The following is a 16,653-nucleotide window of genomic DNA, read 5'->3' on the forward strand; positions in this document are numbered from 1 at the left end:
TGCCACGTGGAGGATTCACTGTATTAGTTACAAGGCTGGAGAAAAAAAACATGTCAGTGGTTCTCTGAGGGGGAAAAAATAAAAAGGTGAGCTCTCCCTCATGCAGCGTAACACTGCATATTTCTGTGTTTGTGAAATGCAATCTGCATGTCTGTAATCCAGTTAAAGCTGCCGCACAGTTTGCGTTAGAAGCCAGTGGTGGAAAGCTGCAGTTAAATGGCAGTTAAACTGATGGAGAAAGGGAACAAAATGGTCAGATTCACAGATCCAGATAAACAGGTTTGTAATAAGACTGGGCAAGGACTGACTTTTGTTCGAAGGCTGGTGGAAAAATTTTTTTATTATTAGCACGTCTAAAGTTTCAGCACTGCAGACTCGAAAACAAAAGAATTGCTACTCATAATAATATCGAGAGTTTGAGAAAGTTTTGATTTGAACATTTCGGCACTTTTAGGTGGGATTTTTAAGGCCTTTATTTTCATAAATTAAATGGTTCACTTAAGTGCAAAGTATCATACCTGGCATATTCCGAAAATATCACGCCCTCGTGGCATTGCCTCAGAAATGTTTCGTCAGGTAAGGAGTGGCATCGCCAGTGGAGGGCAAAGGTGAAGGTTCCTGAATTAGACTGTCTACTGCTCTCCTTCAGATGGGAGGAGGCAGGGAGCCAGTGCAGTGACGCTTGGTGGTGTTTCTCTCTCTCCCCCTCTATCTGTTTTAATCACTTACATCCACGTGTAGGCTGAGCTGTTCTGGATATTTTGGACACTCCAGCCAAATGACCACAGTGTGCGTCAGCCAGCATGAAGAGGTTTTGGAAACATGAGAGACAAGGAGGCTTGCAAAATGTTTTATATTGCAAGTCAAATCAACAGGACAGTGGAAAATAGTAAAAATGTGTGTTTAAAAAAAAAAATACAGTAATGAGCCACACCTCATTAAAAAAAAGGCCCCGAGTTTGTTGTAGCTGAGCTGAGTTGAGGGACGTTGTTCATCATATTTGCAGCTTACAAGCAGATGCAGAGACACTCAGCATGCCATGCAGCTGCAATGTGGTATCCTATTTTTGCTTTTCATCTGAGGTTTTGCTCGTATATGCTATTTATTTTCCCAGGATTTATCATATCAAACTGCACTTTTGCAGATTTACTGAACTTTGCACCGCTTAGATTTACATGAATCGCATACACGCATCTCAAGCCTGCGTCATATAAAAAACTGTCTCCCTCCTGTTGCCTGCGTGCTGGAGAGAATGGAGAAATTAGTGCTTCTGTTTAATCCTGACAAATATAGGAGAAGAAGAGACACTGTTCCCATGGAGACGCTCATCGTTTGCGCACAGAGCACAGTCCAGGTGCTGGAGGAGGTCGGCAGAGCCTTAATAAGTGAACTTAAGCTGGACTCCCGGTCGCAAGCGGCGAGTCGCAATGAGAGTTAATTAAGTCAATATCGCACTGGCGCACACATATTAGGCGACTCACACACACACGGCTCCACAGAAGAGCGTGGCTCCAACCACAAGCACACACATTAAAGAGTTAGACTTCCTGCCAAGTTGAATGAAAAATCTCTAAGTCAAGCTGAGCTCATTACTTAAGCTTCAAGGATCATCTTGCCTCCAAATGTGTTTATATCGGTGTCCCTGTATGCACCCCGCGCGTGCGTGTGTGCGTGAATGTGAGCGTGCCTTTATGTGAATTTTCTAAATAATTCACTCAGTGCTTCTATTCATCCGAATTGCTACATTTAAAAACCTTGAGAATGACACCAGCCGCCACTAGTGTCCTTGTACTCGACGAACCCCCTGCAGACAACTAGTGTTTAATAGAGAATATTCCTCGCGCTCCTAACAAATGCGCGAGCAGGCAGGTTGTTTTTCTCTCCCTCTACTGTATCCAGCAGTGGGACCCTGGAGTTGGACCCCTGTGGATTATATCAGAGAGGAAAAACAGTTCACATGGTATATTTATTATTGCCTGAAAGGACTGGAACGTTATGACTGAAGTCAGCACTGTGACGTTGTGTATTTAATAATGTCGCTGCACGCAAGATTAATAAATGGTTGCACTGTGCGTCTCGCTGCATCTGATCTTTTTTTTTTTTTTTTAAAGGCTTGAAACTTAACGTGACAGAAACTTAATTTCTCTGGTTTCCGTCTGCTTTGGATGAATGACAATTAGTAAATGTGTAATGATATCTGATTGTCCCGGAACGGTCCTGCAGCAGCTCTGTAGGTTACAGGCACACTGAGCAGAGTGGATTAACAGAGCGGGTTATTTTGATCTGAGAGGATCTGTGGTGACTGAGCTCAGGATGTGGAACTGACACTGAGCCAGAGAGAGAGAGCGAGCGCGCACCTCTGCTGGTAGGCTACAGAAATAATAATAATACTAATAACAATAATAAGTTAAACAAAGAAAAAACAGAACAAAGTAACAAATACAGGAAGTACAAATACATTTACTGGAAAATGTGCTCAATGTTTCAAAAAGCTGAAGTATTTTTCTGACTGTTGCATTGTTTCAGTTACATGTGGATGGTCGGGAAAGTGCCATTTCACCGCTGAAGGTCATTTTAACTACATTATTTACTATTTTAGTTTCCTATTTCAGCAAAGGTACCTGTGGCTGCAGCTGTGAGACATACAGAAAGTCTAAACAGTGCACCCCTTGCTCACATGCACTTGGTGTACTTTCCTTCCTTCCATTAAAAATAAAAACATTCGAACATGAGTAGGACGAGCTCATTTAAATGTAGGGGCTGAATTTGCATGAGCATGCAAAGGGGTTTGTTTAAAGTATTTAGGGCAGCAGCTCCTCGCTGTTCTTTTTAGTCATCAATCAGTTAATTAAGGCAGACATAGAGCCTGATAAAGGATTACAATGAACCAATACAACAAGAAACCATATCTCATATTTTCTATTTTTTTTAAAAGGTGCATAGGTCATGATATTTAGAGCCAGTTGTTCCAGCAGCGCTCTGAAACTGGACCCGAGCCCATTGTTAATAACCTTGGAGTGTTAATGGACTGTGACTGAACAAACACATTAATTCTGTTGTGAAAGGAGGTTTTGCCAACTGAGGTTTCTCTGCGAGGTCAGGCCCTTCATATGTTTTAATAATTTTGAGAGACTTGTCCATGTTTTAATCACAATTTGACTTGAGTATTGTAATGTCATTTACTTTGGTGTAAATCAGGGGTCCCTTTCACACCTTCAGTAGGTCCTTCTTATCAGAACCCATGAGATGGATCAAATCTCCCCTGTGTGATTTTTAGGATGTTATACTACATTTTTAAATCCCTTTATGGGTTGGCTCCATCAAATCTTGCTGATCCCTTAACATCTTATTTTCATGACCTTCAAGGTCGCTGATATCTGCTGACGTGCTACTCCTCCCTGTCCCAGTGACTAGACTTAAAAACAGGGGGGATCAAGCTTTCCCAGCCATAGCCTCTAAACTGTGGAATGAATGACACCACCCCCCTTTTTAAGCCTTAAAAGTCTCCTTAAAGCTCATTTTTATTCCTTGTCCATAGTGAGAGCTTAGTTATTTAGTCTGTTTATTTATTCACTTTGGTCAGCTTTGTTGTTTTAATATGTGCTTCATACATAAATTTGGACTGGATTGGTCATCTATAGCTGGCTTATGTTTGTGTCCAGGTCCATTTGTTTGTGTTTAAAATAATCATCTAAAACATCTAAAGCCCCAAAGCATCCAGTGGTGCAGAATTAATTAATTAATTCCAAATAAAACATTCTCACTTTTTAAAATTTTTAAAATAAATACAAATTATTATATTAGTTTTAAAGCTGCTGAGAACATTGAAAGAACCATAAACACGAGACTTTGAGTATTAAGTAAAATAACAGTGAAGAGCTCTTTCATCATAAAGAGGACCCTTTGGGGTCTCTAGAGCAGATTAAAAGGTTTGTAGCTCTCTTAAATGTGGATTTAAAAACAAATAGCTAAATTAGACTCATGTGCATGCTGGTACACTTTTCATGTGACACGTCAAATGATAAAAAGGTGAAAATGTTACCTTATTGTAGAAGTCTTTATTTCATTATAAAAAATCACATGTTAACACAGGTGTCTAAGGAGAAGCCTGTTTAAATTCAAAATAGTTGCAGTCAGGTGATGATGGCTTAGACTTCATAAATGCCTTGTTTATTTACTTTTGTTTAAAGAAAAAAAACATGTTAATTTACAGAATAAACACGCTGTGAACTAAATAAATTATTTTAGACAGGAAGGACCAAAAAATGTGCATGTCCCATCAATGACCCACCCACAAATCCACAACACTCAGAGGAGCCTTGAAAAACACGGGAGTATTAACATTTCAGTAAGTTAATCCATTTAATGGTGCAAAAAGACCGTTATGATCCTTCAACCACAGTGCTGAGTTCTTTCTAGTAACATATCATTATATGCTCTGTTAATGATTAAAGACTTGATCTGACACAGTTCAGCTCTGGTCCATGTGGTGTCCTGCCAGAAGTACAGGGTTATTGTAATCTTTGGTAATTCGGGATCTGATTTCTGCTGTTTATAAGAGGATAAAGAGAAGCCAGTCAGACGACAGTTTATCATATTCAAGAAGCCACAGGGACAGAAATGATTTTAACAGCAGTTTAGCTTCCAGTATTGATTCGGCACTTTCTCATTTATTTTTCTGTGATGTCTGGCAGCTGCGCTCTGCTGATCACAGCACTTTGAGCCCGAGTTTGGATCTCCTCCAGGTCCAATACTGGACTAAAAAGAGGGGGAAGCCCTCGAGCTAAGTGCTGCTCTTTCAGTGTGCTTCATCAGTCTAAATGTCGAGTTGTCATGCAGAAAAACATAAAAAACGTCATTCTGAATGCATTTCATTACTGAGAATCCTCATATATTATGGGTTCTTTGCTGAAATGCAGACAAAATAATTGCTGTTGAGGTTTATTATCCAAATGTGCCTTCACTTTTTCGGCATGCGGCAGCTGTCCATATGGAAACTTTGTGAAAATAGGATTCGGGTCCAGCCTGCATTCATCTGAGATGGTTTTTAAAGCTGAAAATAAACTGCACAAAAGGTCAAAGGGCAAAACTAAGAGCACATTTTAGATCACTGTGTGTTGTTGCTTCTATAACCTGTTGACCTATTAGCTTTCCTCATGAAATTACTCCAAACATTAATGTTTACAATGATTTGACTTTCTCATTCGCCCGTAACCGAGCAACAACAAAGTCTTATTTTCTGCACAAACGCATATAAAGATATAAAAGCAGGAAGCAGAGACTTTGTGCAGCTCCGTCATCATGAATCGATCAACACGTCGTGCAGAATGAGTGAAACACTGGTGAGTAAAACAAGACTTTAAAGAGCTTAATGGCGTATGTGTTACGCCGAGTGAGTGGAGGTGCCATAATTACATTATGGTATTACGGCACGGCGGTGCAGTGTCGTCACTGCTGCCTCACAGGTTTGTGGTTCAAATCTCGTGGTGATTCTCCTGTGCTGCCCCCTGTGACTGCACTGGTTTGACTCTGGCATCCAAAGACGGGCAATTTAGGCTAATTGGTGATTCTAAATCTGCTGTAGGTGTTTGTTTGTGCTGGACTGGTGGCCTGTCCTGAACGTACCCTGCCTCTTACCCTGATGAGGTACAGGTAGGCTGCCGTGGCCCTAAGTTAAGAAAATAGATGGCTTCATTTGGTGTATCCTTTAATCTCATACTACCATCACATAGTACTACTCAGATTCTAATACTCATAAAATAGCTATTATATATAGTGTTTTGGTTATGTAATTCTGCAGGTCATTTGAGGCAATTTAGACTTAACCCTCCCCAAATAACTCATGTAACCCCTAAAGCTCATTATTCATCCTCTCCTGTGTCACCTCCCACAGTCTGACTCCTCTCCAACAGCTGATACTAACACACGAGTCTTCATACTTGCTTGTTTTCTGACTCCTATTTCTGCAGTTACTGAGTTAAAGAGCTGGAGATGTCAGCCCATACGTGGCGTCTGTTTCCCTCTAGTGGCCAAAGTCTGACATCCACCTGAGCGCCTGCTGTTTCTTTACGCAATGTAGGAAAAAAAGGTACTTTTTGTTTTCTCTCAAACGTGCAAGAGTTTGTCCCGAACTTTTCCCCCAAAAAAAGAAAAGAAAGAAAAAAGTCAAAAGAAAAAAGTAAAGAGCTATAAAGCATGTGGTTCATGGTCTATTTCAGTTTTTTTCTTTTAAGCACAGCATGACGTGGAAAAAAACCATATAATCTTACTATCACTAACCACAGGACTGCTTTAAAGTCTGTTTTGTGCCTTGTTTTTAAGGAGCTGGACTCTGCTGTAGCGTCTGTTTTTGAGTAAAACAGGGGTCTGTTTGCTTGGGGGGCTTTTACAGAGTCCCCTCCTCAAAAAATAAAAGTTTCGTCTAGTCAAAATATCAGTATGCTCCCGCCCCCCACTGGACCTAGACGGTACTACAGGTGGGCTTCGAGATGTCATTTACAATAAGCAGCTTCTTTTGTTAACCGATTAACTAGATTCTTAATTCTTACAAGATTTTAAAAACTCGAAACAGTTATAAATAAATACTTTTTGTCTTTAAAGCTTTTGCAAAGTTTAACACCAGAGAGGATAAACTTATAAAATAAGAGGCATTTTTACAGGCGGGCTTGTTTGGCTTATTATTCGCAAGAGGTCGCCACAGCGGATGGATCCACATGTTTGATTTGGCGCAGATTTTTACATCCTCCTGGCGGGGATCTTGCACATATTACACAATCATTACACTCGTGCTTCGGTTCCAAAAACTGTATCTTAAATTGTTTTTTTGTTTTTTTTATCTTAAAGGAATTTTGAGTATAGTTTTGTAATTTGGTTTAAAACTTAAATAAATTATTTGGCCTGTTTAAAAAGAGCACAAACTAATGAAACAAAGCCACAAGGTTTAAATTACTTTTCTGACCTATTTATGAGCCTGAACTCATTTTATATCTCAAAATTAGCTGGAATCAGAATCAGAATCGTGTTTATTGGCCATGTATATGTGCAGACACATACAAGGAATTTGGTTCCGGTAGATCAGGGGTGGGCACCGAGGGCCGGTGTCCCTGCAGGTTTTACATGTGTCCTTGAACCAACACAGCTGATTTAAATGGCTAAATTACCTCCTCAACATGTCCTGATGTTCTCCAGAGGCCTGGTAACGAACTAATCATGTGATTCAGGTGTGTTGACCCAAGGTGAGATCTAAAACCTGCAGGGACACCGGCCCTCGGGGCCTGGAATTGCCCACCCCTGCGGTAGATGGTGACTCTCAAGCACAGCAATGTAAATCACACACACACACACACACACACGTGTCTATATATACATTACACATGCATACATATACATACACAACATACAGAAAGCTGTGTAAACCAACTATAAATAACCAATCTAAACTTATATACATAGAATACAGGATGACAGAAATGCCCGTACAGTCCGCTGCAGTCTGCGCCTGTCCTGTTTAGTGGCTGCACCATACCAGACTGTGAATGAGGAGCACAGGACAGACTCAATGACTGCAGTGTAGAACTGGATCAGCAGCTCCTGTGGAAGACTGTACTTCCCCAGTTGTCTCAGGAAGTACATCCTCTGCTGGGTCTTTCTGAGGATGGAGTTGATGTTGGTCTCCCACTTCAGGTCCTGGGAGATGGTGGTACCCAGGAACTTGAAAGAACTCAGTCTGGAAATCTGTTGATGGTGAATCAGTTTTAACAAGTAAAACATCAGAAGATCAAGATGAATGAATAAAAACACAAAGGAAATATTCAGCGACTGAAGGTTCGGGTGCGACACAGAAGACTCTCATTTCAAACTGGGGAGTCTGAAGTTTGAAAATGGTTGTCTGCAGCATAAATTCCATTAACTACCACATGCCCATGCTAAAACTGATCATGGGAGGATTTTACACAGTGGTTAGGCAATGTCTTTCAACCTGACGAGGCCAGGATCTAATAATGTCTTGTTAGTAATCGTGATTGACTACAACTGGTAGTTTCCCTTTGCAAGCATAAAAAGGATTTGTTCCACAGCACTTACTGGTCAATCCAATAAGTGCTGTGAAACAAATCATAGTAGCATCATGCTCTGGAGCTGTTTTGCTACCAGTGTTACTGATACACTGCACAAAGTGGATGGAATAATGAAGATGGAGGACTACCTTCAAGTTCTTCAACTTCAACTCAAATCAACAGCTGGATGATATTAAACTTGGACACTTAAGCTGCTGGAAAGACCTTCCCAAAGCCCAGACGTCTATCCTATTAAAAAAAAAGTGTGTACTACACTTAAAAGCCAGGCCAGTGAGAGAAAACCATCCATCCATCCATCTTCTTCCACTTATCCACAGCCTGGTCATGAGGTAGCAGCTTATGCAGAGAAGCCCAGACCTCCCTCTCCCCGGCCACCTCCTCCAGCTTGTCTGGGGGAACCCCAAGGCATTCCCAGGCCAGCCAAGCGATATAATCTTTCCAGCGTGTCCTAGGTCGGTCCTAGGGCCTAGGGCCTCTTCCCAGAACACCAACCAGTTTAAATGAACTTCACCAATTCTGCCCAAATATCCAAAAACATCCAGATCATACACTTACAACTTTATAAGGGGCATAAAAGCAAATATTAGCAGCTGTTGTCTTGTATTTTAGAACGGGGAAACAGTTCTTTGGTGTTTGAGCAGCATCCTCAAGGATCACCAGAAAGTGGCGCCCTCTCCTGCTGAACGGTGTTGGGTGGAAACAAACGTCAGTTTATTTTGGAGGGTTTTATTGGGGGTTTGGTTTCTTTGTTTGTTATTTATTTTAATTATAAAATCAGTTACACCTTCATGACTGAACGAATGATGGGCTGACAACCTTTGAAATTCTTTCCATCTTCCTCACGTAGCATTCAAGCGGTACCGACCTTGTTTATGTGAACTGTGACTTCACAGGCGTGCTGGGACAGGAGCAGGAGACCTGAGGTATGCCCGCTCCCCACCCTCTGCCTTTCTCTCTGTTTGGATGTGTTTTTTCCTCCCTGAGGCCACAAATTTCTATATGTTTAGCTCTGTGTTGTACAGGATCTTAACCGTGTACAACACAATCAAAGTTTTTTAATGATGTGAAAAAATGTGCCACCTCTTTAAAGACAAAGACCCTTCTCTATTTTAAGTTCAGATTCTTATAAATGACCTTATCCAGTAATCAAAAGAGATTTTGCGTGGTTAGGGTGGAGCTCTGAAAAGAACATTCAGATCCTTTCACTTTGAGATGGTGTCTTGGTCTTTCACCTGGTGTGAGTGTGCAGGGATTCTTATTAACCCTAAACATTAACTGAAACCAAACACTGGTTGTTACATGGAAAAGTGGCAGTGGTTTTATTTCATATGCAGTAAAATAATAATGGGAAGAAATAAAAAACATAAGACTCATAACAAACGGTACCATGGGAGTTTATACAAAATGGAAATTAGTTGCAGAGAAAGTGACACAAAGACTGAATGTCTTCAACATATTCTGAAAACTTTCTTTAAACTAAAAAAAAAAAAAAATCATTTCAGCTTTACAATAATCCCAGTTTAAATCTAAATACGTGCTATTGGACCTTAGTTCTAATATTCAATTCTAACATTTGCATAGGTCATTAATTGTCAGCTTATTAGAAAAGAAGCATCCCATCCCACTATGCTACTTTGACCCCATCGTTTTGACCTTGAACACCTGCAAATAAACATGCTGAAAACAGTAAACTGGTCTGAAATATGCCCCTTTAAAGCCAGCGCTCTCAAATGAGCCCAGGCCAGGAGAAGTGGGAAGACTACTCCTACACGTAGTCTTTGCCTCCTGCAGAGTGGGACTGGGGGTAGCGTCGAGCCGGCCCAGAGTCCTGCTTGGGGCAGTGGCAGCTGAGGAAGGCCCCTCCGATGATGACGAGAATGGCAGATGCCCAGCCGACGTACAGGGCACTTCCAAACTCATACCTGTAGATGAAACACATCACACATTGTGCTTGAGTGTTTGAGGACTCGCAAGGTCAGCTCAATACAAGATGTTAGTTTCTTTCTGTCTGTCTGTGTTATATATATATGTTATGTTGTGTTATATATATTTATATATACATATATATATATGTATATATATATGAGCCGATGTGGCACATGCACTCCAGCAAGCACACTAACTCAAAGGAACAGGTAAACATTTCAGGAAATAGACCTATTTCTTTGGTGCCAAGTGTTTGCACGGCTCTCGTGCCTGAATTTCTGTTGAGGACCAGACTCTTTCATTTCCCTTTGTGTGTGCTGTAATGCTGAACCTTGAACTTATTTTGGTCTCTGTCACAGAGACTTTTTTAATCTGATGTCTGTCTGTGGATTGACCAAAGAAACTTTCAGTGATACCTGATAAGCATTGCAGGGGGTTTCATGTGCTCACCTGGAGTTAGTCGGAGTGAATGGATTGTAGAATTCCTTTGCTATGTTGCTGCCAAACCAGGAAGTTCCCCCCAGGGCAAGCAGACCTGGAAAATTGTGTATATTGTTGGATTTTAGAGGTAACTACTTGGGCAGTTGTGTTATCTTTGACATATCTCGAATGCAAAACCTCACATTCTAAAACATTGTTCCAATGTAGCTGTGAACACAGGTAAAAACAAAGAAGTACTATGTTACACCTTTAAAAAACTATAAAAAGAATTAGTTTCTACTGGATGTGTGTGTTTAACTGGTTTAACTCTCACCAGCAATAATTAAGACAATCCCTCCACTCAGGGCCACCTTATCCTTCAGGTCTGGAGAGTCGCTCATGGCTGTAGTGCACTTCATACCCATCACTGCCACCAGGATGGAAATGAAGCACAGCACGATGGACGACACCATCAGCCCTCGTGTGCCCTGTACGTTCCCTGCAGACACAGAGAGGGTACGTTGGTTAGAGCAGGTTTCACTCAAGGCTTTCCAACGTTTCATTTCATTTTTGCTTTTGTCCTTTCAACAACAAGAAGTAACTCAGTGGTTAGAGACAGTTTAAATCCCTCCAAACAGGGAGATGCTTCACAGCAGTAGCACAGAACTCACACAAAATTTTACACGAGTCCCATTTTATTAGTCCATGTTTAACTGTTCTTTCTTTAACAATCAATCAATCCTCAGCAGACCACACATCACCTCTGTTACCTTTCTCTTCTAATGAAGGGCTATTCAGGATTAGAGAGTGCATTTCCAATGCTTCTCCAAGTGTAAATACATTTCCAGAAGACTCATTTCTGAGGAATTTGGTGGTATATTTTAAAAATAGATTCTGTTCCCGACCCCGCCCAATCCACACACACACCTTACCCCACCCCCGACCTACCCTTTAGGCCAGATTGTGTCTTTTTGCGTCACACTACAAACTTACTGAGAATCTAAATTTAACTGATCAAAACTGCACCTTCCTCATCTGCATGAAGACTCCCCATCAAGTGTTACCTTCAGATTTCTAATCCCATCTCCCAAGAAACATTACAGACTGTCCTACCACAAAAACATGTAAATCATTTAAGTGCACACCAGAAAAATTGTACTTTAACAAATAAATATGATTCTGAATGGGAGAGCTCACTCACAGGCTATTTGATCCTTTAGTTTTAGTTTTTCATGTTTTTGTTTTTATTAATTTGTTCTATTCTTTTGTGTGTTGCTGTACAGTTCTCTGTTGTGGGGCTTGTAGTGCAGTGTTCCTCACATTGTCTCAAACCTTGTTTAACTTCCACTGAATGAATGTGTTTCAGAAAAAAAAAGGGTAAAGGTGTAAAAAAAAAGGAAAAGAAAACACTAAACATGTCCATCGGAGGGATTATTTTTAATCTGATAGTTGTGTTTTTTTTATGATAAATACATTTTAAAATGTTTACACTTGACTGATTTGCAACACTAACAGCATGAAGTTTAAACATTGTCTTTCATGTCTCTTTCATGACGTACATTCCGGTATTTGACCAACATGTCTTTGCATGCAGGAGGTCTAAGAAGGAGAAGAAAAAAGGGGCTCTCTCCCTTTAGTGACCTCGAGGCTTTGAAAGACCACAGAGTTGAACATATTTTGTGTTCATAGAACAACCGCAGTTCTACTTAAACTTCTAGCATTGGTTTTGAAAGTAACTGTTCAGGTATTATTTGCATAATGTGCACCATTCACTATCTCATGACATGTTCCCCACCCACCCAGCTAACTACCCACTTCCACACCCAAAAGATAGAAAAAGTATTTGATTTTGGACACTGTGTTACTCATAAACCCCTTATTCTCTGGCTATGACCGTCATCAGCATTTAAAAATAATGAAGAAATATCACAAAAGGTAAAAACATGATGTATGTAACGCAGTACCTGGCAGCTGGAGGAGGGAGTCATACACTTTACACTGAACTTGTCCGGTGCTCTGACTCGCACAGGTCTGCCAAAGCCCTTCATACATCGCCTGAGCCGTGATGATGTTGTCCCCAACGTAGGCTGAAGCTTTCCACTGCACCATGATTGTGGCTGCGATGATGCCGACGAAGCCAATGAAGGCCAGTATGAATCCGAGAAGCTGCACTCCGGCGTTTGCCATTGTTTGAAATAAAATAAGAATTTAAATGAAAATGGCAACAATAAAAGTGGCAAAAATTCTTTGGGGTTTTTTTGGGGGGGGTTGTTGTTGTTTTTTTTAAAAAAAAATAAGATATACAGATGAAAAAAGTTTGCTCTATGATGTTCCCAGTGGCTTTGTGTTGGCGACCTGCTCCCAAATAAAGGCGCCTAATCACCTGTGCATCTTTAAGGAATGGCCTGGAGGAGAGGGAGGATCCCCGACTGCCATCAACTCCTGCTGGAGTCGGGAGGTGCAGGGTGACACCTTGTGGCTGTGAGGGTCTTCTGCAAATAATAAAACCAAATGACCCCCACACGTATGCAGTGAACTCCATTTAAAAATAAAATATCTTTTCTAAAGTAACAACAGTCGGTAAGAGCACTGTGAGAGGCAGTGATTTTCTGTCCCATTGTTTGCTTGTTTGTTTTCACTTTATTTTTTATAATTGAAACAATATACAGAAATTCATTTATTGAAAAAATATAAATACTGTAAAAAATAAAGAAAAATACACTCCAGTGTCACTCTACCTATTCAGATTCAGCTTACACATGAAAAAAGGGACAAAGTGCACATTTATTAAAGCACTAATCTCCATAGGTTATCTGTTGATTTGTATTCATTTTTCTTATTATAGAAACGTTAATTCTAATAATAGAATATTTACATGCCATAAAAATTATTATCAAATTATCTTCACATCAAAGCCGAGTACTCCAGCTTTGGAACGTTAACCGTAAAATCTAAATAAGAACAAAGTAGCAACTTATTGTTGTTTTTTGCTCTGAACAAAATTTGTGCTGTTTGGAATTTCACTAGCTCTACAAATTTCAGTATTTCATCTGTAAGAATAGTTGATTTGTATGATTTCTTACATTATTACACACATGAATGATCTTCTCAGTGCGACTCCTCTCTGATTTACTTGTTCCGTTTTCTTACAAGTGAAGAAACATTTGCTTTTGCTGGTTTGCTGGCCAGACCTGACCACTGAGCAAAGGTTTTTCTTGCCTAACCCACACTTGTGTTGTTGTTTGCACTTTTTGTCAGCTGACTTCCAAGCCCACAGAGAAACTTGTCACAGTGTTCCTCGATCACTGTTACACAGAGGTATTTGTTTATAGTGCATGAGTCTGAGCTTTTTTGAATTTCCTCTTTGTTTGTTTGTTGTTGTTGTTTGTTTTTTTCAGGAAAAAATGGACAGAAATTTGGGTCTGATCCTGCTCCTGCTGCTTCTCTGCCACAAAGGCAGCGGAGAGTTTTGTCCATACGGATGCCAGTGTTTCACTCCGGTCCAAGTGCTATGTGCTGATGAAAAAATGATGTCTTTACCCAAGAATATTTCCAGGCAGGTCAAGGACTTTATTGTAATGACTTCGGCTGTGAAGTACCTGTTCTCTCACACTTTGGAGGGGAGTCCTCAGCTCACCAAGCTTATCTTCCTGAATAACCCACTGCAAAGTATTCACTCTCGGGCATTCGAAAATTTGACTGAGCTTCAGGAACTGGAGATCAGCGGGAACCCCTTGGATCATTTATTTCTAGGAACTTTTTCAAAGCAAGGAAATTTGACTAAACTGCTGCTCAACTTCAACAGGTTCCAGACGGTGCTTCCTGGTATGTTTGACTCCTTGAAACAGCTAGAAACTCTGCAAATGAAGGGCAATGTCATATCAGATCTACCTGCATTTCTTTTCCTGAACCTTCAAAAGCTGCGTGTCCTGGATTTGTCCCAAAATAAGCTTGAGGGAGTAAAAAAAGAAACTTTTTGTGGTCTGGAAAAGCTAGAGATCCTGAAAATGAACAATAACCTCATCAGCAATTTTACATCTGACACATTTCACAATGTTTCTCAGCTGATAGAGCTTCATCTGGAAGGGAACATGATAACAAAACTTCATGATGGCATCTTTGCTGTGTTAACTGAATTGCAGGTGCTGAATCTCCGTGGGAACCTTCTTACAACCTTTAGCGATAAAGTGTTTGGATTTGAAGGCTCAAATTTGTCGGAGCTGAACCTAAAAGGCAACAGACTAACTGAGCTGTCCTCTCTAAGCAGTCTGACCTTACTTACCAACCTCATCCTGTCCTCTAACCAGCTCTCCAACCTTACTGGAGACATTTTTAGAAATGTTACAGCCCTGATGAACCTGGACCTGTCTGAAAACCAGATCACTTCACTGCCTGAAACAATCTTTAATGATCTGTCTGATATTAGGACAATCTACCTGCAAAAGAACAATCTCAGCACTTTGGATGCCAAACTGTTCAAGAGCCAGGAATTCATTCAGCAGCTCTACCTGTCTGACAACCAACTGGAGAGTCTCCCAGAGGACCTTTTCGACCATTTTATCCTGCAGTACACCGTGAGGCTGCATGGAAACCCTTGGAAATGTGACTGCCACATATGGTACCTGCATGACTGGGTGTTGGAAAACAGCAAAAACATGGAGATGCTGGACAGGGTGGTATGTGAAAGCCCAGACCTTTTGAAAAAACGGGCAGTCATGTCCATCGACAAGGATCAGCTGGTCTGTCATTTGTCCAGAGATGAGATGTCAGATCTCAGCGCCTGTAGCCTACAAGCATCAAATGGCATCATGATCATAAAGTGTAAAGTAGATAAATGTTCCCCACTGACAGTGAAGGTACAGTTTCAGAAGGATGATGGCAACATTAAGGAGTATGTTGTGAAAAATGAGCACGAACCCTCACAATGTAGCAACGAGACACTGATCGAGAGCCCCATTTAGTAGTTTTCAGACTTTTTCTGTGTGCAAATTGCTTCACATTCAGAGTCACTTTATGTTCTGTGACTGCCAGAGTCAATACTCTAAACAAACCTCTAACTCACCAGCTGATAACTACTATACATAAATGTGACTGAATGATAAGAAAGGTGGATGAACCTTTTTTTTTAAAGTTCAAAGCTCAACTCAGTTTCCGAAGATCTTGTCACTGCTCAAAGAAACAATGAGTAATCTGTCAGTCATCTGCTAACACATGCTTTTCCTGTGATTAAAACTCCAGTAGATGTCAGTGGTTCTCTGCTCTGTGTAAACTGCCAATGCTAGAGTCCCCTCAGACAGAACAGTCATCACTGACACAGTGCAGAGTAGTTATGAATATGTTAGTGCATAATTTTGTTTTCAGCAAATTTGAGGTTAGTTTGTTGTGAATAAAAAAATTAATAAAATGTAATATTTGCTTCATGAAATTACTGGATTGAATTTTCAAGGCAGGAAAATGCGTTAATCCTTAAATCAGTGATACAAATTGTATTAAGTGTCTTGAAAGGCATGTGGTGTAAAACTCACCATACAAATTACCGTGCAGTGAGGGCCATCTGATATCCCTATGTTGGTGTTGTTCCTGCATCATCATCATCATCATAAGTTTCTCCAGGACTGATATTGCTGCTAACCAGTTGCATTGTTGTCTGTCAGCTTGAAATGTGGAATAAAAAAAGGAAAAATGTCTTTGTTTATATAAAACTCTCTTCTGGAACAAATGGAAACAATTCTAGGTGTGTTCTTTATTAATTTATACAATATTATAAATGTATTATCAAGCTAGGTTAGCTGTTAGCCAAATTTAGCTTACTCAATGTTGGTTTGCTAGGGATAGCTTAGCGGTAGCTAACTTTTTGGCTAATGCTAACTGAATTCTCAGACAACATGACTGATGGTCAGCTGTGATGCTGATCCTGGACTGACATTGCTATGATAATGTTAGAACAACGCCAGCACAGAAATATCAGATCGTGCAGCAGGCTACACCATCGGCTGGTCAGCAGGCTGTCACAGGGCTAACACAGTGAGATTTTTGGAAATTTGAGCTACAGTAGCTTGTATGTAGATCTGAACACACGTGACAGCCGTTGCTCCCCATGTGTATCAGTGGGCCTTGGGCACCCATGACCCTGTCGCTGATACACCACTGCTCCTTCCTTGGACCACTTTTGACAAATACTGACCACTGCAGACCAAGAACAGGTTTTGACTCAAGTTGTCTAGCCATCTCA

The 16,653-nt window shown here is 40.6% G+C and overlaps 2 protein-coding genes across 3 annotated transcripts; one reads left to right on the top strand and one right to left on the bottom strand.

Annotated features, from left to right (window-relative positions):
- Positions 1 to 9,453: 9,453 nt before the first annotated feature.
- On the bottom strand, positions 9,454 to 12,999 carry cldn1 (claudin 1). Of its 2 annotated transcripts, XM_025900551.1 has the most exons (5): positions 12,805 to 12,999; positions 12,386 to 12,587; positions 10,756 to 10,920; positions 10,452 to 10,536; positions 9,454 to 9,997 (listed from the first exon to the last, which is right to left on the bottom strand). In XM_025900551.1, exons 1-5 carry the CDS (start codon positions 12,961 to 12,963, stop codon positions 9,841 to 9,843), a joined length of 768 nt encoding a protein of 255 aa, XP_025756336.1. In that variant the 5' UTR covers positions 12,964 to 12,999; the 3' UTR covers positions 9,454 to 9,840. The 2 variants fall into 2 exon arrangements, with proteins under 2 accessions (XP_025756336.1, XP_019203514.1); XM_019347969.2 differs by lacking the exon at positions 12,805 to 12,999 and having other exon boundaries at positions 12,386 to 12,798.
- Positions 13,000 to 13,677: 678 nt separating this feature from the next.
- Positions 13,678 to 16,021, top strand: zgc:153913 (carboxypeptidase N subunit 2). Its single transcript, XM_025900550.1, has one exon. It carries the CDS (start codon positions 13,757 to 13,759, stop codon positions 15,380 to 15,382), a length of 1,626 nt encoding a protein of 541 aa, XP_025756335.1. The 5' UTR covers positions 13,678 to 13,756; the 3' UTR covers positions 15,383 to 16,021.
- The last annotated feature ends 632 nt before the right edge of the window (positions 16,022 to 16,653 follow it).

This window comes from Oreochromis niloticus, linkage group LG18 (assembly GCF_001858045.2).
Source record: "Oreochromis niloticus isolate F11D_XX linkage group LG18, O_niloticus_UMD_NMBU, whole genome shotgun sequence".
Lineage (NCBI taxonomy): Eukaryota > Metazoa > Chordata > Actinopteri > Cichliformes > Cichlidae > Oreochromis > Oreochromis niloticus.

What these genes read in the sequence shown, in the direction of transcription:
- zgc:153913 (XM_025900550.1), top strand. Translation starts at nt 13,757, where the DNA reads ATGAGTCTGAGCTTTTTTGAATTTCCTCTTTGTTTGTTTGTTGTTGTT.
- cldn1 (XM_025900551.1), bottom strand. Translation starts at nt 12,963, where the DNA reads ATGGAGTTCACTGCATACGTGTGGGGGTCATTTGGTTTTATTATTTGC. An exon ending in CATTCCTTAAAGATGCACAG is followed by an intron (nt 12,588 to 12,804) that starts GTGATTAGGCGC and finishes GCCGGAGTGCAG; the next exon opens with CTTCTCGGATTCATACTGGC. An exon ending in GATTGTCTTAATTATTGCTG is followed by an intron (nt 10,537 to 10,755) that starts GTGAGAGTTAAA and finishes ACAATTTTCCAG; the next exon opens with GTCTGCTTGCCCTGGGGGGA.